The sequence below is a fragment of the Hypanus sabinus genome, chromosome 7, assembly GCF_030144855.1.
Source record: "Hypanus sabinus isolate sHypSab1 chromosome 7, sHypSab1.hap1, whole genome shotgun sequence".
In the NCBI taxonomy this organism is placed as follows: domain Eukaryota; kingdom Metazoa; phylum Chordata; class Chondrichthyes; order Myliobatiformes; family Dasyatidae; genus Hypanus; species Hypanus sabinus.
Genome location: NC_082712.1, coordinates 79582323 through 79608463, shown reverse-complemented (window position 1 = coordinate 79608463; position 26141 = coordinate 79582323). Strand labels below are relative to the sequence as shown.

Genomic DNA, 26141 nt, shown 5'->3' with positions numbered 1-26141 from the left:
CTCCTGAACACACCTAACAAACTCCACCCCATCTAAACCCCTTGCTCTTGGGAGGAGCCAATCAATATTTGGGAAATTAAAATCTCTCACCACGACAACCCTCTTATTATTACACCTTTCTAGAATCTGTCTCCCTATCTGCTCCTCGATGTCCCTGTTACTATTGGGTGGTCTATAAAAACACCCTGTAGAGTTACTGACTCCTTCCTGTTCCTAACTTCCACCCAGAGACTCTGTAGACAACGCCTCCATGACTTCCTCCTTTTCTGCAGCCGTGACACTATCTCTGATCATCAGTGCCATCCCTCCACCTCTTTTGCCTCCTCCCTGTCTTTTCTGAAACATCTAAAACCTGGCACTTGAAGTAACCATTCCTGCCCCTGAGCCATCCAAGTCTCTGTAATGGCCACAACATCATAGCTCCAAGTACTGATCCACGCTTTAAGCTCATCTGCTTTGTTCATAATATCCTTGTATTAAAATAGACACATCTCAAACCATCGGTTTGAGTGCATCCCTTTTCTATCAACTGCCTATTCTCCCTCTTGCACTCTCTCCAAGCTTTCTCTATTTCCTCCATCAGTTCAGTTCAGTTCCCACCCCCCCAGTAATCTAGTTTAAATTCTCCCCAGTAGCCTTAGCATACCTCCCCACCAGGATATTGGTCCTTCTGGGATTCAAGTGCAACCCGTCCTTTTTGTACAGGTCACACCTACCCCAAAAGAGGTCCCAATGATCCAGAAATCTGAATCTCTGCCCCCTGCTCCAATCTCTCAGCCACACATTTATCCTCCACCTCATCCTATTCCTATACTCACTGTCATGTGGCACAGGTAGTAATCCTGAGATTACTATCTTCGTGGTCCTGCTTCTCAACTTCCTTTCTAACTCCCTGTAGTCTGTTTTCAGGACCTCCTCCCTTTTCCTGCCTATGTCGTTGGTACCAATATGTACCATGACCTCTGGATGTTCTCTTTCCCACGTCAGGAACTTGTGGACATGATCAGAAACATCCCGGGCCCTGGCATCTGGGAGGCAAACTACCATCCGCATTTCTTTCCTGATTCCACAGGTGAGACATCAGGTTGTTCAGCTTGCTCTGTTTCCCCCGCCAGAGCTTAATCTCAACAGTGAAAATGAGAGGGGGGGCACTCTCCCTGACAACACTGAGTGTGACCTACACCTTGAGGACTGCTGCACTTCTAAAAGACACTGTACTCGCTGGAATTCAGAAGGATGAGGAGGGATCTCATTGAAACCTTTCGAATGCTGAAAGGACTTGGACACGGACTGGAACCTCCTTGGAGCCTTGGACTTGAGCACACGAACACAGAGCCAGTACCCCTCCTTGGGAACAGGACGTAGAGCCGGGATTCATACACATAAACTAAACACAGGGACACAAAGAGACAGTTCCAAGCTCAACAATATATAGTTCCTTCTGTTGGCGTGGCAAGGCTCCAGTCTCAGTCTGGTGGCTGAACTTGACGGCACTGCATGCGAGGCTGCCGGAAGGGTTTTAGGTGTGGGTAGCTGGCGGGGCTTCAGAAGGAAGGAAGAGAACAGTCCAGCCTCAGGGTAATGGCAAAGACAGCCTGACTTACCCCACGGAGGCGAGTACAGGATACTGACGAGTCAAACCAGCAACCATGCTCGAACCCAGGGCCACTTATATTCCAGTCCCAATATGAGAAACAGGTGCCCGTGATTAAGCCCATCTGAAACAAGGGACAGCCAGAAGAATGTGGACCTCATGGACTGGGCCATGATAGTGCCAACCAATTGGTTGGAGTGTTCAAGATCATCTTCAGCCCCTTAACATGAGAAAATCTGCAAATGCTGGAGATCCAAAGCAACACACAAAAACATGCCGGAGGAACTCAGCAGGTCAGGCAGCGCTTACGGAAAGGAAAAAGCAGTTGATATTTTGGGCTTGGACCCTTCGTCAGGACTGATGAGCCTTCTTCACTGTTGTAGTCAAAGGTTCCTACCTGCTTCATGGGCACTGGCATCCCCACTGTTGAGGTCATCTTCAAAAGGTGATGCCTCAAGAAGGGAGGACCCTCACCATTCAGATATGCCCTCTGCTCATTACTACCATCAGGGACGAGGTACAGGAACCGGAAGATGCATATCAACCACTTAGGAACAGAAAACACCCCTCCACTGTCAGATATCTGAACGGTCCATGAACACTACCTCATTATTGTCCTTTTTTTTGCACTGGTTATTTATTTTTTACATATACTGATTGTAATTTATACCAATTTTTATGTCTTGCACTATACTGCTGCAACAAATATCAAAACATATCAGTGATAATAAACCTGATTCTGATACTTTAACTGGTAGAATTAATTGATTATTAACTCCTAAAATAGGCATTATGATTGGCACAGGCACCACGGTAGCTCAGCTGTTAGTGGTCGGGCCATCGGAGTGCGGAGTTCAATCCTGGCGTCCTCTGTAAGGAGTCTTTTTATATCCGTTCGATAAGGTGCCACGTATTGAGATTTCCAGAAGGCGTTCGATAAGGTGCCACATAAAAGACTTATCCATTAGATAAAGATGCATAGAGTTGAGGGTGATGTATTAATATGGATAGAAGAGTGGTTAACTAATAGAAAGCAGAAATTTGGGATACATGGGTGTTACTCTGGTTGGCAATCAGTGGTGAACTGTGTGCCACAGGGTCGGTGCTGGGCCTGCAACTGTTCACGATATACATTAACGATCCGGAAGACTGGACCGAGTGTAGTGTGTCTAAACTTGCTGATGATAATAAATTGAGTGGAAAAGCAAACTGTGCAGAAGATATGGAGAGTCTGCAGAAAGTTATAGATAGGTTAAATGAGTGGGCAAGGGTCTGGCTGATGGAATACAATGTTGGTAAATGTGAGGTCATCCACTTTGGAAGGAAAAATGAAAGAGCAGATTATTATTTAAATGGTAAAAAAACTGCAGAATGCTGATGTACGAGGGACTTGGGAGTGCTGTGTATGAGTCACAAAAGGTTGGTTTGCAGGTACAGCAGGCTATCAAGACTGCAATTGAAATGTTGCAGGAGGAATTTAATTTAAGAGCATGGGGGTTATGCTGTAACTGCACAGGGTACTGGTGAGGCTGCACCTGGAGTACTGCATGCAGTTCTGGTCTCCTTACTTGAGGAAGGATATATTGGCTTTGGAGGCGGTGCAGAGGAGGTTCACCAAGTTGGTTCCAGAGATGAGGGGGTTAGACTGTGAGGAGAGATGGAGTCACCTGGGAATGTACTCACTGGAATTCAGAAGTATTAGAGATCTCACAGAAACATATAAAATTATGAAAGGGATAGATAAGATAGAGGCACTAAAGTTGTTTCCACTGGTGCATGAGACTAGAACTAGGGGACATAGCCTCAAGATTCAGGGGAGTAGAATTAGGACAGAGGTGAGGAGGAACTGCTTTTCCCAGAGAGTGGTGAATCTGTGGAATTCCCTGCCCAATGAAGCAGTGGAGGCTGCCTCAATAAACATACTTAAGACAACGTTGGACAGAATTTTGCATAGTAAGGGAACTAAGGGTTATGGGGAAAAGGCAAGTAGGTAGAGATGACTCCACAGCCTGATCAGCCATGATCTTACTGAATGGCTGAGCAGGCTCAACGGGCCAGATGGCCTACTGCTGCTCCTATTTCTTATGTTCTTATCCTCCTTGTGATCATATGGGCTTCTGAGTGTTTGGGTTTCCTCCTGCAGTAGATTAATTGGTTATTGTAAATTTTCCCATAAACAGGCTGGAGTTAAATCTAGAGTTTCAGGGAGGCACAGTTTATTCTGCATTGTATCTCTGGACAGACCAACAGATAGATAGATAGATCGACAGATAGATATAGACAGACAGATAGATAAACAGAGTTAAGATTTCTACTTGCTACACTGTAGATATTTCATTTTAGCAGTTCTGCAAAAGCAGTGTCCTGCTGGAAGAATGTTTGGGTTTTGGCTAGAAATAAGAAACCTTACTGCTCAACTTGGGAACATTGAGTCAGCCAATCAGGATGGTGAGATCTGGAGAAGGTTCTAGAGAGATTGGGGCAGAGAGAGATCTGTGATGTACAATAATCTGGTTTGGGGTCTTTTGGCAAGAATTGCGGCGTGTGGCATAAAGAAAGATGAGAGTCCCCTTTGCAAGAGCAGCTTTGTAAAGATGAATGGCTCCAAGGAGGAGGGCCAATATCCCTGAGAGCCAGTTTGTTCAAAATGGACTTTGAGGTAAGTTCGGACTGTGGTGGGTGCTTTCACACAGACTCTAACAGTTATCCTCAGCTTTGGAGGAGACGAGCTCCAACTGTCCTGAGCACATTTAGACTGGTCTAACAGTAATAGGCCCTTTTATTTTTTCCCCTTCTTTTAATAACTGTTTGATAAAGCTCAAATTAATAAATATACTTCCTTTATAATTTTATGTGTTGTGTGGTTATTTTTTTACCAAATAATTGTGTATGGGCAGAATTTATACAGCACTCACTCAAACTGAGGTAGTTTTAATTGGAACTACAGGACATTCCTGTTTGGTTGAACCCCAAATCATACCGATCCTAGATATACGTATATTGTTTATGAAAGGCGGCCTTCTCACCACTGAGCCCTGTGTCTATTAGCAGAGATAGCTAACAAACCGAGTTTGTATACAAATCCCAGTGAAAAGGTTATACAAGCAATTGCAAATAATCTCTACAAGCAGCCAAGATGCTACTCCTCAGCAGGCCAGGTTTTGGGACTTCAAGGGTCTCGGCCCAACATGCTGACAGTTTACTCTTTTCCATAGATGCTGCTGCCTGGTGCTAGAAAGTTTGCGAATCCTGTACAATTTTCTCTATTTCTGCATAAATATGACCTAAACTGTGATCAGATCTTCATGTAAGTCATAAGACTAGGTAAAGAGAACCCAGATAAATAAATAACACAAAAACATTATACTTGTTCATTTATTTGAGAAAAATGATCCAATATTACATATATTTGTTGGAAAAAGTATGTGAACCTTTGCTTTCAGTAACTTGTACAGCTATAACTTCAACCAAACTTTCCCAGTAACTGTTGCTCATCCTTCACACTGGCTTGGAGGAACTTTAGACCATTCCTCCTTATAAAACTTCTTCAACTCTGAGATGTTGGTGGGCTTCCTTACCACAACATTTCTATAGGATTAAGTTCAGAACTTGACTCAGCCTTTCCAAAACACAAATTGTCTTCTTTTTAAATTGTTCTGTTTATCTACTCCTATGTTTTGGATCACTGTCTTGTTGAATTATCCAACTTCTATTAAGCTTCAGGTGGCAGACTGCTACCCTGACATTCTCCTGCAAAATGTCCTGATACAATTTTGAATCCATTGTTCTCTCAATGATTACAAACTGTCCAGGCCCCGAGACAGCAAAGCAGCTCCAACTATGATGCAAACATGAGGAAATCTGCAGATGCTGGAAATTCAAACAGTCCTGATGAAGGGTCTCGGCCCAAAACGTCGACAGTGCTTCTCCTTATAGATGTTGCCTGGCCTGCTGTGTTCCACCAGCATTTTGTGTGTTGTCCAAATTATGATGCTCCTTCCACCATGCTTCACAGATAGGATGAGGTTTTAGTGTTGGCATGCAGTGTCCCTTTTCCTCCAAACATAGCAGTGTGCACTTCTGCCAAAAAGTTCAACTTTTGTCTTATCTGTCCACAGAACATTGTCCCAGAAGCATTGTGGCATGCAGCAATATTCTTTTTGGACAGCAGTGGTTTCTTCCATGGTGTCCTTCGATAAACATCATTCTTGATCAGTGTTTTTTTCAGTGGATCAGTGGACACATGAACAGAGACTTTAGCAAATTCTAGAGATGTTTGAGGGTCTTTTGCTATTATCCTTGGTTTCTTTTTCATCTCCTTCAGCATTGCACCTTGTGTTCTTTGCAGGATGCCCACTCCTAGGGAGAGTAGCAACAGTACCGAGTTTCCTCCATTTGTAGACAATTTCTCTTACTGTGGACTGATGAACACTCAGGTCTTCCGAAATGCATTTGTAGTCTTTTCCAGCTTCATGCATCTCTACAATTCTTCTTCTAAGATCCTCTGAAAGTTGTTTTGATCCGAGGCATGGTGCACGTAAACAGAACTTTCTTGAGAGCAGGCTGTCAGTAACCTGACTTTGCATGTATTTTTATAGGGCAGAGCACCTCTACAACCCACACCTCCAATCTTATCTCATTGATTGGAACACCTGACACCAGTTTTTGTAGAAGGTATTTTCCCAGAGATTCGTACACTTTTTCCAACAAATACATGTAATATTGAATCATAAATTGTTATAGCAGGGGTAGTAATGGGACAAACTCCCACTATTAAATTCTTGACTTGAAAAAGCCAAGTCCAGCTCCTGGCCTTCACGTGTGGCTTAGCTACTAAGCCCAACAGAACTGTTTCTACTGATAGGACAAGGGGCAAAGGTGGGTTACTGGTGCCTTAAAACCAGTCGCTTCAGGCAGATGGGGCTCATCAGATGTGGTTGGCAGCTCATCTAGAAGGAAAACTCTGATCTCAAACTTCCACTGCCTTGTGGCTATACCCACTGAAGGGGAAGGCTTCAGGAGTAAACCATGAGGGAAAAATCCAAAGCTGGATTTCCTAAGGAAGACCTACATTGAGTTCACTGCTGACTGGCAACTCCTGAAACACTGCTGGTATCAAACTGTATTGGTCTCTGCCATTCCTTTGGGTTCATCTGATGCGTGAAGTGGGGGGAGCTTGCTACATGGACAACAGGTTGCTCTCCATATTGCACTGTCTAGGCTTGCATATCCAGACAGATAGGACACAATACCCATGGTTAACTCTAAATGATGGAGGCCCTCGACTCGACTTTCTCAATAAATAAATGATCAAGTATAATTTTTTTTGTTATTTATTTAATTGGGTTCTCTTTATCTGGTTTTAGGGCTTATGTGAAGATCTGAGCACATTTTAGGTCATATTTCTGCAGAAATAGAGAAAATTCTACAGGGTTTCCAGCACCATTATAAATGGTGAGATAAATGTACTTCAATAAATTTATTTTGAAAGAACTGCTAATGTACAAGTTTCATCTGAGACCCTTCATCTGGACTGGAAAGATAAAGGGAATAGTATAAAGAAGTGAGCGGGAAAGGGTGGAGAAGAGCTGGCAGGTGATTGGTGGATCCAGATGAATGAGATCATTGGCAGTTAAGGGCAGAAATAATGTCAGAAGCTGGGAGGTGATAGTGGAAATGATGCATTTTCTTAGGAGGGTGGAGCATGGAATGAAGGGATGGGTGAAGGTTGAACAACCAGTTGGAGGACTATGTGGGTAACGGGCAAATGGAAAGGGACGAACATCCATCATCAGGGATCTCCACCACCATGTTCTCTTCTCACTGCTGTCATCAGGTAGAATGTGCAAAAGCTTCAAGACTCGTACCACCAGGTTCAGGAACAGCTACTACCCGTCAATCATCATGCTTTTGAACAAAAGGGCACAACTTCACTGGTCCCGTCTTTGAAATGGTCGGAATGCCCTAGTTGTGCAGTCTTTCTTTGATTCTGTTACGGTTATTATTCAACAGATTTATTAACTATGCCCACAAGAAAATGAAACTTAGGGTTGTATATGGTGACATATATGTACTTTGATAATAAAACTTACTTTGAAAGACATGGTTGATGAGGTCTGAATGAATCAGGACAGAAAACAGAAATGGGGAAAAGAAACAGAGTGGGAGCAAATTTGATGTTGACACTGCTAGGTTGGAGACTGCCCAGGTGGAATATAAGGTGTTGTATCTCTAATTTGCATTTAACCTCAACCTGGCCATGGAGGGAAAAAGTCAGGGTGAGATGCAAATTTTGAAAGTGTGGAAGTTGCCGTAAGACTAAGGTAGCCTGGGCAGTTATAGTCAAATAAGACTTTTGAAGTAAGATGGCCAGGGACACCTCTGCTTACTACAGATGAGATAGACTGTGGCAGGACTCCAGCCAAACGAGCAAAGCCTCTGTAGTGAGACTTATCCAGAAAAGTCTTCCTAAAACATAGTGTCCCTTTACACAAGGGGAGTACCGGAGACAGATGAGATAAAAGAAATGTGAAACATACCGAGCAACTAAGGCTCTGTTGTCTTTACGAACTTCAAAAATTCATCAGCTGACTGCTCAAAGTTTCGGTTGTGAATGGCGTTTGATCATATACAATTTACAATGATCAATATTCATAACTTATGAGTCAATTCTATAAAAAGTAACAGTTTTCCTTTCAGAATTCAGAAGTGTGGGGACAGGAGCCATGTTGATCTCCTTGTGCACAAGTAAAGTGTTGTTGAGTCATAAGAACTTGTGCGTTCTGGGCCCAGTTATTTTATTATTGCCGGCAACAGTTACTACGACAGAAGGCGGTCTTCAACCTGATGACACAAATTCTCAAACTCCTGGTAACTGCTCACCCTCTGTCCTTTTCCCTATTTCTCTTCATTCTCTTTCTCCTAATCCATCCAGACCCCACTTCAGCTTGCAGAGGGTGGAAGAGTTCAAAACCTGCAAAGGACGATTGGTAGAAAGTTAATTCTGAATCTGCGATTGGTCCATTTTTACTGCTAACCCAGGGAGGCGGAGCTGTGTATGGAGTGGGACTAAAGATCAGCCACGTCACTGAACAGTGGTCAGCCCCAAGGGGCTGAATGGCCTCCCCTGTCCTTTTACATCCGTGGAATCGGGTCACTTTCAGAAAAGGAACATGCATTTTCCTGCAGAGGAGGTTCGTCCCAGTGAGCCACTCGCTCTCCCACACTTTCTGCCTTGCTCAATCGTGGGCGCCAATGATCAGGAGAAGATGTCTGGGCTCAGCAGCCGGAGGGAGTTGACAGTGGCTCGGAATTGCTCCAGGGTCCAGCACTGGGCAGCAGGACTGGCCGACAAATCCTCCAGTAGTGCCAGGTCTGCTTGTCTGCTGCTGCTGCTAAAGGGGCTGAGAGAGAGAGAGAGACAGCAGGTCAGAAGAGGCAAGCCTCCTGAGGACAACATTTACAGCTGAATGAGACATTTCTGGTCACAATATTTGTAATGAGCTCTTCAGGCCAGTGAAGGGTGACAGAGAGCATTGGGCTCTGAGGCTTTCAGAGCACCTGAATTGGTTAATTGTTATTTACTGAGAGTTCCTTGTGTTTTCTCGAGCGACTTGCTCTTTGTTATGTGGTCTCCTGATGCTTTCTGCTTGAACTTGTTAAGTCTATTTTGAATGGCTCGGGGATTCCTGCTCCTTGCAATATTTAAGAGGACATCGATTAGTGCTAATCGTGGGGTCCTAGTTTTGAGATTGTTACTTCTCATGGTGTTGCTCAGCCGAGACACGGATGTCCTTTTGGAAATTTTATGAATAAACTCTCGTCGCCACCTCTACATCAGAGTCTGTCTTTCCTCCACCTTGAGCTTTGATACTGCCAGCGCACATCGTGAATGCCATCTAGCAAAGATAGAGAGGGTGTGGAGGATATCCACAAGTTACTGGGACTGGAAGGCTTGAGTTAAAAGGAGAGACGGAGTAGGCTTTTCCTCAGAGTTTAGACCTTATGAAGTCATGTGGGGGCACAGATAAAGAGTGTTACAGTCTTTTCTGCAAGGTAGAGGAATCTAAACATAGAGGACGTATGTTTAAGTGGGAGGGAAAAGATTTAAAGGGGCCCTGAAGAGCAAGGTTTTTCACACAGAGGGTGGTTAGTTTCATTCCAGCCCCACTCCCCCAAGATTCTATCGCCCGGGGGGGGGGGGGGCGGGGGTGCAATTTACAACGGCTGATTACCCCACCGACCTGGTGCATCATTGTGTTGGGGGATGTAAACGGAGCACCTGGGGGGAGCCCATGCTGTTATAGGGAGAGCGTGGCGCCACGGTAGTGTAGCGGTTAGTGTGACGCTATTACAGCTCAGAGCTGGGAGTTCAATTCCGGCACCATCTGTATGTCCTCCTTGAGGAATGCAAAGGTTTTCCCCAGATGTTCTGGTTTTCTCCCACAGTCCAAAATCGTACCAGGTAGGTGAATTGTTCATTGTAAATTGTCCCATAGAACCATAGAACACTACAACACAGTACAGGTCCTTCAGCCCTCCATGTTGTGCCGACCCATATAATCCTTAAAGAAAAAGTACTAAACCCACACTACCCCATAACCTTCTATTTTTCTTTCATCCATGTGACTGTCCAAGAGGCTCTTAAATACCCCCAATGTTTTAGCCTCCACCACCATCCCTGGCAAGTCATTCCAGGCACTCACAACCCTCTGTGTAAAAAACTTATCCTTGATGTCTCACTTAAACTTCCTCCCTTAATTTTGTACATATGCCCTCTGGTGTTTGCTATTGGTGCCCTGGGAAACAGGTATTGACTATCCACTCTATCTATGCCTCTCATAATCTTGTAGACCTCTATCAAGTCTCCTCTCATTCTTCTACACTCCAAAGAGAAAAGTCCCAGCTCTGCTAACCTTGCTTTATATGACTTGTTCTCCAAACCAGGCAACATCCTGGTAAATCTCCTCTGCATCCTCTCCATAGCTTCCATATCCTTCCTATAATGAGGTGACCAGAACTGAACACAATACTCTTGTGTGGTCTCACCAGAGATTTGTAGAGTTGCAACATGACCTCTCTACTCTTGAACTCAATCCCCCTGTTAATGAAGCCTAGCATCCCATAGGCCTTCTTAACTACCCTACCAACCTGCGCAGCGACCTTGAGGGATGTATAGATTTGAACCCCAAGGTCCCTTTGTTCATCCACATTCTTAAGTAACTGACCATTAATCCTGTACTCAGTCTTCTGGTTTGTCCTTCCAAAACGCATCACCTCACACTTATCCGGATTGAACTCCATCTGCCATTTTTCTGCCCAACTCTGCAGCCTGTCTATATCCTCTTGTAATCTTCGACAACCTGCAGCTCCATCCACAACTCCTCCAATCTTCATGTCATCCGCAAACTTACTCACCCATCCTTCTGCCTCTACATCCAGGTCATTTATAAAAATCACATATAGCAGGGGTCCCAGAATAGAACCCCGTGGCACTCCACTAGTTACCGGCCTCCAGGCAGAATACTTTCCTTCCACAACTACCCTCTGCTTTCTTCCTTTAAGCCAATTTTTTATCCAAACAGCCAAGGTTCCACTTATCCCATGTCTCATGACTTTCTGGATGAATCTCTTGTGAGGGACCTTGTCAAATGCTTTACTAAAGTCCATGTAGACCACATCCACTGCCCTACCCTCATCAATTTCTTTTGTTACCTCTTCAAAAAACTCAATCAGGCTCGTGAGGCACGATCTTCCCTTCACAAAGCCATGTTGACTATCCATGAGTAGACTGTACTTCTCCAAATGCTTGTAGATCCTATCCTTAAGAATCCTTTCCAGTAGCTTGCAGACCATTGACGTAAGACTCACCGGTCAAGAGTTCCCAGGTTTCTCCCCATTACCTTTTTTAAACAAGGGAACTAGATTTGCCATTCTCCAGTCCTCTGGCACTTCCCCTGTAGCCAAAGAGGATTCAAAGATCATAGCTAGTGCTCCAGTGATCTCTTCTCTCAATTCCCACAACAACTGAGGTGTATCATATCCGGCCCTGGGGATTTATCAATCTTAATGTTTTTAAGAAGATCCAGCACTTCTTCCTTAATCTCCACACTGTCCAGCACACAGGCCCGCTCAACTTCAACCTCATCCTGATCAGGATCCTTTTCACTTGTGAATACTGAAGCAAAGTATGCACTTAGGACCTCCTCAACCTCCTCCGCATCCAGGCACATGTTGCCCTTTTTTGCCCTCTTTATCCTTTAGCGGTCCCACCTTCGTTCTCGTCATCCTGTTCTTCACATACGCATAGAATGCCTTGGGGTTCTCCTTAATCCTACATGCCAAGGCCTTCTCATGCCCCCTTCGAGCTCTCCCAAGTCCTTTCTTTAGCTCCTTCCCGGCTACCCTATATTTCTCATGAGCCCCTCCTACTTCCTGCTTCTTATATCTAACATATGCTTCCTTTTTCCTCTTGACGAGTTGCCTCACGTGCTTCGTCAGCCACGGTTCCCTTTTCCTACCACTTTTTCCTTGCCTCAGTAATCTCGTGATTAGGTTAGGATTAATCAGGCTGGGGGGGGAGGAGGGTTGCTGCGGCAGCATGGCTCACGGAGACGGGAAGACCCTACTCTGCGCTGTATCGCTAAATTAAAAAAAACACACACATGGTGTCACGCACGGCCCAAGGTCAGGATCGAACCCAGGTCTCTGGAGCCGCCAGGCAGTGCCCCTACCCTGGCTTAATATCCAGATGAGCTGTAGATATAAGAACAAGTCCTGGCAATCAATGTACACAAAATGCTGGAGGAACTCAGCAGGCCAGGCAGTGTCTACGGAGGGGAATAAACAGAAGACGTTTCCGGCCAACACCTTTCGTCAGGTCTCAGGATACAAGTCCTAGTAATTGTTCATCCTGCACAGCTGGGAAACAAAGTTGGTTCATTTGATAAATCTGGAACAACGGTGTAACAGTGACCATGGAGACCATGGGATGCTGAATTTTTTATACATGGAGGGTGGCAGGCATCTGGAGTAGGTACCAGCAGTAGTAGTGGAATCAGGCAGTCGAGCTGGAGGAGTTTAAGAGGCGTATACTTAGTGCATGAGTATAAGACAATAACGGCAGAATTTTACCATTCGGCCCATCAAGTCTGGTCCACCATTCCATCATGGCTGATTTATTATCCCTCCCAACCCCATTCTCCTGCCTTCTCCTCATAACTTTTGATGCCCTGACTAATCAAGAACCTATCAACCTTCGCTTTAAACATATGCAATGATTTGGCCTCCACGGCCATTTGTGGCAATGAATTCCACAGATTCACCAACTTCTGGCTAAAGAAATTCCTCCTCATCCCAGATCTAAAGAGAGGTTGTTTTATTCTGAGGTGGTGCCCTCTGGTCCTAGACCTCCCCCATCATATGAAACATCCTCTCCACATCCACTCTATCAAGGATTTTCAATATTCTATAGGTTTCAATGAGATTATCGCCTCATTCTTCTAAACTCCAGCGAGTACAGACCCAGAGTCATCAAAAGCTCCTCATATGTTAACCCTTTCATTTTCAAGTCATTCTCTGAAAAGGAAAAAGGGGGTACGGATGTTACATTTGACATAAGTTGGCATCAAGTTCAAATGGCCTGTCCATTGCTGTAATATTCTGTGTTCTATGAATATCTGTACAAGTGGGCTTTCCTGAGCTGTGAGCCTGTGGTACTAACCACTGCTCCATGCTGTTCTGTAACCAAGGTCTTTGGATAAAATTTTACTGTATCTGTATCCCAAAACAGGGTGGAGGGTAAAGATACGTCTCTACCAAAGGAGGTGTAAGGCAATCCTTCCCTCTGCTAGCCTGTTGACCCTTGTGATGCAACCACTGAAGAGTATTGCTAATGGCTGGAGTCACCTGTCCTGTCAGGACACTATCCAGACGAAGGCAATGGTAAACCGCTTCTGTAGAACAATCACGGTGATGGATAGAGAAAAGAAGAACAGATGGAAAGACTGATTAAAGGCCACAATCGTCCACATCATACAACATGATAATGCTGATGATCTCAGAATCGTGAGGTAATGGGATTTGGGGGTGACGCTGTAACCTATTCCTAAAATGATCCACAATCACTGTGTGGAGTTAAGCAACCTCTATCTGCAGTTCCAATGCAGGGGTAGTGAGCTGACACTTCCTCATCCAGGTCATTTATAAAAATCACGAAGAGTAGGGGTCCCAGAACAGATCCCTGAGGCACACCCGCCTCCATGCATAACATGACCCAACTACAACCATTCTTTGACTTCTGTGGGAAGCCAATTCTGGATCCACAAAGCAATGTCCCCTTGGATCCCATGTTTCCTTACTTTCTCAATAAGCCTTGCACGGGGCACCTTATCAAATGCCTTGCTGAAATCCATATACACTACATCTATGGCTCTACCTTCATCAATCTGTTTAGTCACATCCTCAAAAAATTCAATCAGGCTCGTAAGGCATGACCTGCCCTTGACAAAGCCATGCTGACTATTCCTAATCATATTATGACTCTCCAAATGTTCATAAATCCGGCCTCTCGGGATCCTGCTGCCATAGTTGGTGGAAAGTATTGGAGTATAAAAATATTATGGAGTATAAAAGTTGTATTATTTGCTGTGTAACCAAAACTATGTAGTCAGCTTGCTATGCATGTAACCAAAATGAAATCCTAGGAATGTAGAAGACAATGGTGTGTTAAAGGTAGTCAGCTTTGAAACTTGCTATTTGCTATTCATGTACCCAGTTTAGCAGGAGAATGAAGTATTAAGAATGTAAACTTGCTATTTGCTAGAGAATGAAATCTTAGGGATGTAAAAGACAATGGTGTGTTAATGAGAGCTAGCTAAAGAGATGTAGATTAGAACATTGGTCAGTTCTGAGATTGCTATTTGCTATGCATGTACCCAATTTAGTAGGAGAGTGAAATCTTAAGAATGTAGAAGACAATGGTGTGTTAATGAGAGGTAGCTAAGAGATGTAGATTAGAACATGATTAAGTCATTGGGACATACGTGTGGTACGTGTGAAACTGGACCAGGAGATTGCCATAAAAAATGCCGTGTCCAAAGGATCGGTGGGCAATCAGCGACTAGCTCAATGACTGTCTCAGCTTTGATTTGCAAATTAAAGTTTAACCCTTCTTGAAGAATCTTCTGCGTCTCTTGGTTGTTTCTGGGGCATGAGAAACCACGACAAAAGCCATTCACGTGGTGCCCCAGGGTAAGCCTTGCTATGGTGCAGAAGCCCAACGGGCTCCAGTTCTAACCCCGCATCCCACCCTAGCCACTGTAAAAGAGGGCATTGGAACCAGTCAGCACCAGAGGTACCTGATGGATGTTGGGTCGTTAAAAGTGATGAGGATGTCGGTGGTATACTGAGGGAGTCTGAAGAGTGCCAGGTGTACGTTCACAGTGTTCTTGGCCTGTGGGGAGAAAACAAAGGGAAATAAATCATTATTGCCAATAAATGGTTCGTTCGTTGGTTATGTGCTGAGTCGTGTGACATGGCAGGACTTGTGATTTGCACCAGCTGCTCATACAACCACCCACTACCTGTATCCTTGGCTTCACATGATCCTGATCAGGGATGGGGGGAGCTACACCTTGCCCAAGGGTGACCTTGTGGAGGGAATGAGTGCCTTACACCTGCTTTGGTAGGAATGTCTCTCCACCCTGACACCCACATAAATGGTAAATTTGTTAAAATAACCAGCAGAGAGTGTACTCAGCCCGATCTCTGACAGGCACCTGCCCTCCCCACCTCAGGGAGCATCTGATGATATGTCACAGATCCCCACCAACTGGGCCGTGCCATCTTCTCACAGCTACTGTCGTGCGGGAGGTACAGAAACCAGAAATCCTACACCACCAGGCTCAGGAACAGTGACTCCTCTTCAACATTCAGTTCCTGAGCCAACCTGCACAGCCATAACCTTACCCCTGCAATGGAACACTACTGACCGCCTCCTTTTGCACAATCACACTCTCCTTCACCATCTTGTATAATTTACTTATAATTCAGGTCTTGTGTGTAGACTAAACCTGTAAGCTGTGACAAAAATGTTTTTCATTGTACCCACTACCTCACCGTATATGTGCACATAGCAATGAACCTGACTTACAAGTAGAACATAGAACTGTACAGCACAAGGCCCACAAAGCACCCAATTAAACTAGAAATCAGAATCAGGTTTAATAACACTGGTGTGTGTCGTGAACTTTGTTGTTACTTAGCAGCAGTATATTGCAATATGTAATAAAAGCTATAAATTACAGTAAGAATTATACAGCATTTAAACTGAAAAAGTTGAACAAGTTGTGCAAAAAAAGAGTGTTCCTGGGTTAAATGTCCATTCAGAAGTCGGACTGCAGAGAGGAAAAAGCTATTTCTGAATCACCGAGTGTGAGTCTTTAGATTCCTGTACCTCCTTCCTGATGGTAGCAATGAGAAAAGGGCACGTCCTGGGTAATGTGGGTCCTTAATGATGGACACTGCCCTTCTAAGGCATCGCTCCTTGAAGATTACCTGGATACTGGGGAGGCTGGTGCCCATGATGGAGCTGGCTGAGTTTACAACTAACTGAGTAACTAAATTTGTGCTTATCTCTCAATGTCCATAACCCTCCATTCTCTGCACATTTATGTGCCTATCTACAGTCCATTTAAGTACCTCCATTGTATTTTCCTCCACTGGTAGACAATTATTTTTTACTTTTTATAACTTACAATTTTTTTTAATGTCTTACAATGTACTACTGCTGCAAAACATCAAATTTCACAACATACGTCAGAGATAATAAACCAATTCTGATTCTACGCCTCTCATGATCTTATAAACCTCTATCAGATCTCCCTTCGGCCTCAGCCACTCCAGAAAAAACAACTCAAGTTTGTCCACCCTCTCATGATAGCACATGTCCTCTAAACCCGCTGCATCCTGGTGAACCTTTTCTGCATCCTCTACAAGGGGAAACCAGAACTGTTTGCAATCCTCCAGATGTGGCCTAGCCAGTGTTTTATAAAGCTGCAAGTTTTGTAAGGCTTTCTGACTGTTGATCTCAGTGCCTCAACTAATAAGGGCAAGTATGTTGTACAAACCTTGCTTACCATCCTATCAACCTGTGCAGCCACTTCCAGGGAACTATGGACTTGGATCTCAAGACCCTGATAAAATACTGTCAGGGTTCTGCCATATTGAGAAAGGCAAATGCAATGTTAGCATTCATTTTGAGAGGACTAGAAATATACAAGCAAGGATGTAATGCTGAGGCTTTATAAGGCACTGTTGAGGCCTTACTTGAAATTTTTGGCCCCTTATTTAAGAAAGGATGTGCTGATATTGGAGAGAGTTCAGAGGAGGTTCATGAAAATGATTCCAGGAATGAAAAGGTTAACACTGTCATATGCCCTGCAGGCCTGTGTACCTGTATTTGTTCATTGTTGTCTTATCTAGGGTCAACAATCCCTTGTGCTTAACCTTGTCAAGTTTATTTTTGACTTGCGCAGGTTTTCAGTGTACTGTGATTATTTAAAGTGGACTCCTAATTAGCGCTTATTGCGGGGTCCTTGGTTGAGAATGATTCGTCTCATGGTGTTGCTCGGTTGAGCCACTGATGTTCTGATGGAATTCCTATGAATAATCTCTTGTTTCTGGCTCTACATGGGAGTCTGTCGTTCCTCCAAACCGGGGTTCAGTAGTTTGCCAGCACACACTGTGACAATTGTCTGAGGAATGTTTGATGGCTCTGGGCCTTTACTCACTGGAACTTAGAAGAATGAGTGGGGAGATCTCATTGAAACCCATCGAATGTTGAAATGTCTCAATAGAATAGATGTGGACAGAATACGGGAGGGAGAGTCTAAGACCAGAGGACACAGCTTCAGAGTAGAAGGACATCCACTTAGAGCAGAGATGAAGGGGAGCTTTGTTTAGCCAGAGTGGAGAATCTGTGGAATTCGTTGGCACAGGCAGCTGTGGAGGCCAGGTCATTGGGTGTATTTAAGGCAGAGGTTGATAGATTCTTGATAAGACAGAGCATGAAAGATTATGGGGATGAGAGACAAATGCATGAACTTGCTCCTATATCTTATGGTTTTAACTATGTACCGCCCATTTACATTTGATAGCCCAAAGTACAACACGTCATACCTGGTAGGATTAAACTTTAAACATGAGAAAGTCCGAAACTGTGGATGTTTATTCCTTTCCATAGATGCTGCCCGACTTGTGAGTTCTGCAAGTATTTTGTGTGGGTTGCTTTGGACTTCCAGAATCTGGCTTGACAAATAATGAGCACGTTGCCTCGGCAGTGGTGCATAGGGATCAGATGTGTGTAGATGAAGAGGGCAAAGAGGCCTTGGGTTATTGACTCATCTGAAGGACAGTTCCGTGCCTGGTATTTTGGCAGCCGCACCTAGGGAACCAGCCACTGACCTGCTCATTGAACTTGGCCACTTGCTGTCTCCCAGAGAGAAACCAGGCGCTGCTCAACTCCTGCATTGCAAGCTGGTCTCTGCCGACAGGCTCGATGCTCAGGATCTCTGTGCCTTCCTTGCCCGACGCATCATTGATGGTGGTGACATCATCAAAGTGGTACCTGCCCATACAAACCCGGAGTGACCGTGAGGCTCAAACATCATGGACACACGAGACACTAGAACGTGGATATACTGCTGCAAGAACTCAATGAGTCAGGCAGCATCTTTATAATAGACACATCAATCCTGATGGGGTGGGGGGGGGGGGTGTTTACTTGAAACTTCGACAATTCCTTTCCTCCCACAGATGTTGCTCGACTCGCTGAGCACTGAACCCTGAAACTGGCTCTGAACCTACTGACTCACTTTCAAGAACCCTACAACTCATGTTCTCAGCATCATTTATTGATAAGCAAGTTGTATGGGACTACAACTGTAGATCATGGGTTAAGGGTGAAAGGTGAAAAGTTTAAGGGGAACATGAGGGGAAACCTCTTCACTCAGAGGGTCGAGAGAGTGTGGAACGAGCTGCCAGCACAAGTGGTGCATGCCAACTCCATTTCAACATTTAAGAAAAGTTTGAATGGATGGCAGGGGTATGGAGGGCTATGATCCAGTGCAGCTCGATGGGATGAGGTGGTTTAAATGGGTATGGCATGGACTAGATGGGCTGAAGGGCCTGTTTCTGCGCTGTTTTATGCTCTTGGAACAGCCTATGATACAGAGTAAAATTCACACTATGAAATTAATGTAATTAATTTAATGGGGCAACACGGTAGCGAAGTGGTTAACACAATGCTTTACAGTACCAGCGACCCAGGTTCAATTCTCGCCGCTGTCTGTAAGCAGTTTGTACATTCTCCCCGTGACAACGTGGGTTTCTTCCTGGTGCTCTGGTTTCTTCCCTCAGTCCAAAGACGAACCGGTTGGTAGGTTAACTGGTCATTGTAAATTGTCCTGTGATTAGGCTAGGGTTGAATCAGGGGATTGCTGGGCAGCATGGCAAGTAGTGGAAGGGCCTACTCCACGTTGTATCTCAATCAATCAATAAACGAAGCCAGTAAAAAAAAACGCAACGTAAGGGGAAGCTGAAGCTCTTGTGGGAAACCTACAGTCACACAGAGAACAAACTCCACACTCACACTCACACACTCTCTCTCTCTCTCCCTCTGTGCTGTGTCAGTCAGGATTGATCCTTGGTCTCTGAAACAGAGGGGCACTGGAGTCTCCACAGTTCAGTTTGTAAGGGTACAGATTGACAGTATGTTTATTTCATGTAGTCTGCACACAATTTACACATTCTCCCTCTTGTACTTTGATACATCTCTGCCTTTGATACAGCCGACATCAGCAAATTTGCATATGGTGTTGTAACTGGTTCATTTAACCAGAACACCTAGGGGTGGGGACAGGAATCCCATGCAGGATTTCACGCAGGGCTGGGCCCAAGTGCAGAGGAATGGCAGGCTCTCGCTCTGCACCGACTCAACCCGGGAAGCGCTGTCAACGACCGGACCCCAGGAGCAGCAAGCGGTAGATTCTCCGTGAAGAGATGGAAACAGGAGTTAGACACGGGAATAGCAAAAGAGCCTCACAGGAATGACTGAGTGACACTGCGAGACAATTCCTCCTCTCCAACACAATGACTCCGCTAGGGCACTAAACAAGAGTCCATTTTAAATAACCATGGAATGTGGGAAACCCGTGCCAGTCACGATTAACCGACCAGATTAATCAGAAAGTAAAGGGCTGAATGGCTCTCGTTACGACAACAATGAGCAAATACAGTTCCTCCAGAAACTTAGAAGCCCAACACTCCACAGTAAGCTGGAGGGGCCCACAGGCACGTGAAACAGGAGATGCAAGTGCTACACACACACACACTCACATACACACTGACACACACGCACACACACTCACATACACACTGACACACACGCACACATACAGAATTCGGGATCGAACCTGGCTCTCTGCAGCTTGGTGTGGTGACAGTGGATCTACCACTGTGCCCACTCTGGTCATCTCTGTGTATCACTGGTAACGTACCTGGCTGCCTCCTCGTCAGCAACCTGACTCTGGTACTCCAGTAACTCGATGATGATGCTCTGGTCCGTACTGTTGTGCACAAACACCTCCTGGTTGTCCGGGACATCCCGGATATCACTGCAAGGCAGGAACAGAGGGTTTCTGGTCAAGATGCGGTCTCCATTGGGTTAGTTTTTTTTAGTTATTTGTAGACTGATAGTGGACTTCAGGAAGTGGAAAGCAAGGGAACATACACCGGTTATAGAGGGGTCAGGGTGATTAATTTCAAATTCCTGGGGTCTATACCTCTGAGGATCTATCCTGGGCCCAACATATCAATGCAGTTACAAAGGAGGCACGACAGCTGCTCTATTTCATTTGGAGTTTGAGGGGATTTGCTATGTCAGCAAAGACATTCGTATATTTCCACAGACATACAGTGGAGAGCATTCCAACTGGCTGCATCACCGTCTGATATGGGTGGTGGGAGGTGTTGGCTACTGCACAGGATTGAAATAAGCTGCAGAGAGTTGTAAACTTAGTCAGCTCCATCATGGGCACTACCCTCCCCAGCATGCAGGATATCTTCAAGAAGCGATGCCTCATAAAGGCAGCTTTCTTCATTAAGGACCCCTATCACCCAGGTTATGCCCTCTTCTCATAGCCACCATCAGGTAGGAGGTACAGGAGCCTGAAGACACACACTCAGTAATTCAGGAACAGCTTCATCCCCTCTGCTATCTGATTCCTGAATGGACATCAAACCCATGAACACAACCTCACTACTTTTTTTCCCTTTTGCACTATTTATTTAACTTTTAAAATATTATGCATCCTTTTTACTATAATGCACAGTTTTTATTATCATGTATTGCATATTGTAGTGCTGCTGCAAAACAACAAATTTCATGACATATGCCGGTGATATTAAGCCTGACTCTGATTTTGGAGGCGTATCGAAGGCTGATGGTTGATTGGAAGTCTGGGAGTTGAGACCCATTTGCCAAAGCCCTGGCTCTGGGAGTCTGAGTCCACTGGAGTTGGAGGCCTGGAGGGAGCAAAGGGGAGGGGGTGGCTTTCCTGTTGTTACTGCTTGTGTTGTTCGACTGAACACTGTGGGTCAGCAATGTGTTGTCACACTTGTGAGCTGTCCCCACCACATCCTCAGGCTGTGTTGGTTGTTAATAGAAACAACACATCTCACCTGTTTCAGTGCAGACGGGATAAATAAATGGGAGTGAAAATGGAAACCGGAATCCCAGTGGTGATTCTAACACTGCCTTTTATAGAAACCAATTTCAGCGTTTAGACACAACGAAATGAAGTCACTGTTAAAGCCAGCATCTACGGCCTGTCTCCAGCTGCCATTTGGCCCATCGCTGACATCCTAGATTTTTGAATTGCTGCAGGCCTGGGTTTATTGTCCCTGACATAAGCCATGAAACTTCTTGTTTTGTGGCAGCAGTACAGTGTCGGCATAAGAATGACTGAAGGGAAGGAGGGAAAGAGGGGGGAGGGGGAGGAGAGAGGGGGAGAAGGGGGGGAGAAGGGGGAGGAGAAGGGGGGAGGAGGGGGAGGAGGAGGGGGAGGAGGGGGAGGAGGGGGGAGGAGGAGGGGGAGGAGAGGGGGAGGAGAGGGGGGAGGGGGGGAGAGGGGGGAGGAGAGGGGGAGGAGAGGGGGAGGAGAGGGGGGAGGAGAGGGGGGAGGAGAGGGGGAGGAGAGGGGGGAGGAGAGGGGGGAGGAGAGGGGGGAGGAGAGGGGGGAGGAGAGGGGGGAGGAGAGGGGGAGGAGGGGGGGAGAGGGGGAGGAGGAGAGGGGGAGGAGAGGGGGAGGAGAGGGGGAGGAGAGGGGGGAGGAGAGGGGGGAGGAGAGGGGGGAGGAGAGGGGGGAGGAGAGGGGGGAGGAGAGGGGGAGGAGAGGGGGGAGGAGAGGGGGGAGGAGGGGGGGAGAGGGGGAGGAGGGAGGGGGAGTGAGAAGGGAGGGAGAGAGGGAGGGAGAGAGGAGGGAAGGAAAGGGGGAGAGAGGCAAAAACACGTAAAAATCAAATCATGCAAACAGCAAAATAAATGAGTGAAAAACACAGAATATAAAACACAAAATTGAAAAGAGCCCAAGCATATTCAGTTCAGTTCAGTGTTCATTATCTGCAGGCCACTCCGATTCAAAATTGCCCAAAAAACAGCCAGCACAGTCATGATTACTTGGTTAAGGCCGTATTTCCCAACCATTTTTTAGCCCAACTAAAGCATTTTCATACCTGCCAATGCCCCTCTTAGGGACAATATATTTTCCAGCATCCGCATAGTGTAAAGACATGTCTACCATATGCTGACATGAGAAAAATTATAGAACATAGAAACTTAGAAATCCATAACACATTACAGGCTCTTTGGCCCACAATGTTCTGCCGACCATGTAACCTATTCTACAGACTGTCTAGAATTTCCCTAGCGCATAGACCTCTATTTTTCTAAGCTCCATGTACCTATCTCAGAGGCTCTTAAAAGACCCTATTGTATCCGCCTCCACCACTCACTGGCCACCACTCTCTGTGTGAAAAACTTACCCTTGACATTCCCATGGTACCTATTTCCCAGCACCTTAAAACTATGCCCCCTCGTGTTAGCCATTTCAGCCAGTCCTGGTTAGAAGCCCCCGGCTATCCACACGATCAATGCCCCTCATCATCTTATCCACCTCTATCAGGCCACCTCTCATCCTCTATCACTCCAAGAACAAAAGGCCAAGTACACTCAATCTATTCTCGTACAGTAGGCCCTCCAATCCAGGCAACATCCTTGTAAATCTCCACTGCACTCTGTCTATAGTATCCACGTTCTTCCTGCAGTGAGGTGACCAGAACTGAACACAGTTATCCAAGTGGGGTCTGACCAAGGTCTTGTATAGCTGCTTTAAATTTTTATTTGTCTTTAAACCTAGCTTATACAGGACCTGTGTGCTGTACAGCAGCTTCATTATCAATGTGATCCTTGAGCTTGATGGCTTTTAGCAAGAGTTGAAATATCTGGTTCAACTTGTGACAGCAAAAGCCTTAAGTCCCCACACGTAACAATGTCCAAGCAGTTTCTGATTTTTGTGAGTTTGTGCTTCACTACACTGAAGCTTCTTTCAACAAGGTAGGAGAATGGAAATGCAATGAAGAGTCTTCTCCAAAGAACAGGAAGCTTTGTATGATAGTGTAGTCACATCCAACATATGCCATCAGTTTTGAAAAGCGTCTTTGTCTCCTCATCATTCAAAATTTTAGTGATTTCTTCTTGCAAGCTCTGTTCCTGTTTTTCCACCTTGCACAGAAAGGGTTAATTACCCTGACTGGAATTTCCAGATCGTTTAAATTCTTTTTTCAATTCTGAAAATCCTTCTTCAGTGACTGAAGGTCTAAACAGTACTCTTGCAGATCACCATACTTTCCATGCAGGGAAACTGTGAAAACATTCTTCTCCCAATGTTTTGCTGATTTATTTCCAATTTTCCGATAAAAGTGGACAGACACTGCACTTTTTGCCTGGATTAAATTGAAATTCTCACCTTGCAGTTTCATATTTAGAATGTTCATTTTGAAATACAAATAGGCTAGGTATGCCACATCTCCACATAGAAATTCCATCTTGTTTCCCAAGCTCTTGTCGACTTTGAGCAATAATTCAACCAGTGTCAAAAAGATCAAAGGAACACTTTAAGCAGCAGCCTTTTGATAGCTAACACACTTCAGTGTGAAGAAACAAGAGTTCAAACACTTCATCATTATCTTGGCATAACTGGTGAAATATTCTGCTATTTAATGGACGAGCTTTAATTTTGTTGATAGCAGATATTAGCTTGCAAAAATTCGCTGGCTGAAGTTTTTGGCGGTAAGATGTTGATGATGAATTACATGTGGATTGCAAACAGACTTGGAATTTCTCTTTTCATAAATGCCACTAAACCAGCATGGTGACCTGTTGCACAATAAATTAAGTTCCTTTTATCCTCAATATATATTTTGAACTCATCATAGATTGATTCTCCATTGATAATTGTTATTAACTTTTTACAAAAGAAAACCTCTTCATAAACTTTTCCTTTTTTAATAAATCATACATATGCCATGAGCAATGCCTCGTTGTCTCGCACAGTTGACTCATCCAGTTGTATCCTGTTCTGTTTTTTGTAGCTCTGTGCATAGTTGACACTCAGTGTCTTCACTCATTTCATCAATATGATGAGCTACAGTTATTACTCAGAGGAAATGATTTTAAAATACGTATCCATTTTGAGAACAGTGTTGAGCATTCTGATACAGCAGGCATTATTGAATTTTCACCAATTGGATGAGATTTTCTATGCTTTGCCATCATTTTGGAAATGTTATAAGAACCAATGAGACCACTACCAAGGTAATTTTTAGTTTTCCTGGCAAATGACTCCAGTGTGCAACACTTTTCAAATGTTTCTTTCATCTTCTGGAACTTAAATACCACAAGTAGCCTTTTCAGGGTGTCTTTTACAGAAGTGTTCCTGAAGCCTTGATGGTTTCATGGCTTCATTATTCAGTACACTACAGTATTACAAATAAGACGCATGGGTCGTCACTGATCTGATGGGAATGGAATAAAAGCATATTCCAGGTATGTAACATTGTATTGACACACTTTCTGCAGTTTCTGCTTTTTAGCAGGATTAGAGTTCCAGGCTTCACCACCTTCAGACTCATAAAGGTATTTATTTGTATATGTATTTATCCATCAATAACGGGGCTAAATTAAAATAAAAAATTAACACAGAATGGGAATGCCTATCAGACGTTGACAACAGCAGTGAGTTGACACAGTCGGCTCAGATCTTGTGCCTAAAGTTAGGGTGGCACTTACCGCCCCCGATTACTTCCATTTCCCCTAACGCCTCCTTAGGACATGTAACCACCCTCATTGGGAATGTCTTGGTTAAGGCAATGGATAGAAACCTATTGGCAACCTGCCCATTTTCCACATCCTCCCTCCCCCCAAGGTTGCCCACTCTTTATTCCATGGTTCACTGCCCTCTTCTATCAGAACGTCTCTTCAGCCCTTTGCCTTCCCACTTATCAAATTATTCCTTCTTCCCAAACTGCCCCACCTTACCCCCCTCACTTGCATTCACCACTCGTGCTCCTTCCCTCCCCCTTTACCCTTTTATTCAGGCTTCTGCCCTCTTTCTTTCCAGTCCTGATGAAGGGTTTCAATCCAAAACACCGATGGTTCTGTTCCCTCCGCAGATGCTCCCTGACCTGCTGAGTTCCTCCTGTAGTCTTTTTTTGTGTGTTGTTCCAGATTTCCAGCCTCTTCAGAGTGCCGAATGACTCCCCACCACCGCCCACCCCCCCCCCCCCCAGTCTTCATCTGCTTGTTATCTTTCACTGTCCCTGATCCACCAATCACCCACTGGCCCCTGTCACCCCTCTCTCCTCTCCTCTTTAAACTGACCACCTCTCCCCAGGTGGCAGGGTGGGGATACATCTCTACTGAAGGAGATGTAAGATGTTCCTTCTTTCCACTAGCCTATAGGTCACCCTCGAGCCAGGTGTAACACCTACTTAGTCCTCCCCAAACTCCACCCCACACCACCCTCCTAGCCGTTCAGGGTTACATGAAGCACTGGGAGCAGGTGGTGGATGGTTGTACGAGCAGCTGGTACAGATCACAAGTCCTGGTTATGTGACCACTAATGCTAGGTAGACAATCTCTGAAGGGTATTGGGGTCTCCCATCTTGTAAAGACACTGCCCAGAAGAAGGTAATGGCAAACCACTTCTGTAAAAACATTTGCCAAGGACAATCATGGTCATGGAAAGACAATAATCATCCACGTCATACGACACGAAACATAATGAACAAACTCCTCTCCACCCTCGGTCTTGATGCAGGGTCTCAACCCGAAACACCAAGCATTCCTTCCCCCCGCCACTCATGCACAGACGCTGCTTGATCTGCTCAGTCCCACCATCCTCCAAGAGGACCACAACCTTGTCATTGG

General features: G+C 45.0%; 1 protein-coding gene across 6 annotated transcripts in view; it reads right to left on the bottom strand.

Annotated features, from left to right (window-relative positions):
- Nucleotides 1-7058: 7058 nt before the first annotated feature.
- rangrf (RAN guanine nucleotide release factor) overlaps nt 7059-26141 on the bottom strand; it is a 32762-nt gene continuing 13679 nt past the window's right edge. For all 6 annotated transcript variants that reach the window (XM_059974964.1, XM_059974960.1, XM_059974962.1 and 3 more), the window contains 4 exons: nt 20152-20268; nt 18059-18221; nt 14953-15047; nt 7059-8997 (listed from right to left, as the gene is read on the bottom strand). In XM_059974964.1, coding sequence (XP_059830947.1) covers nt 8853-8997; nt 14953-15047; nt 18059-18221; nt 20152-20268 — 520 coding nt within the window. In that variant the 3' untranslated portion in view covers nt 7059-8852. The remainder of the gene's footprint in view (nt 8998-14952; nt 15048-18058; nt 18222-20151; nt 20269-26141) is intronic.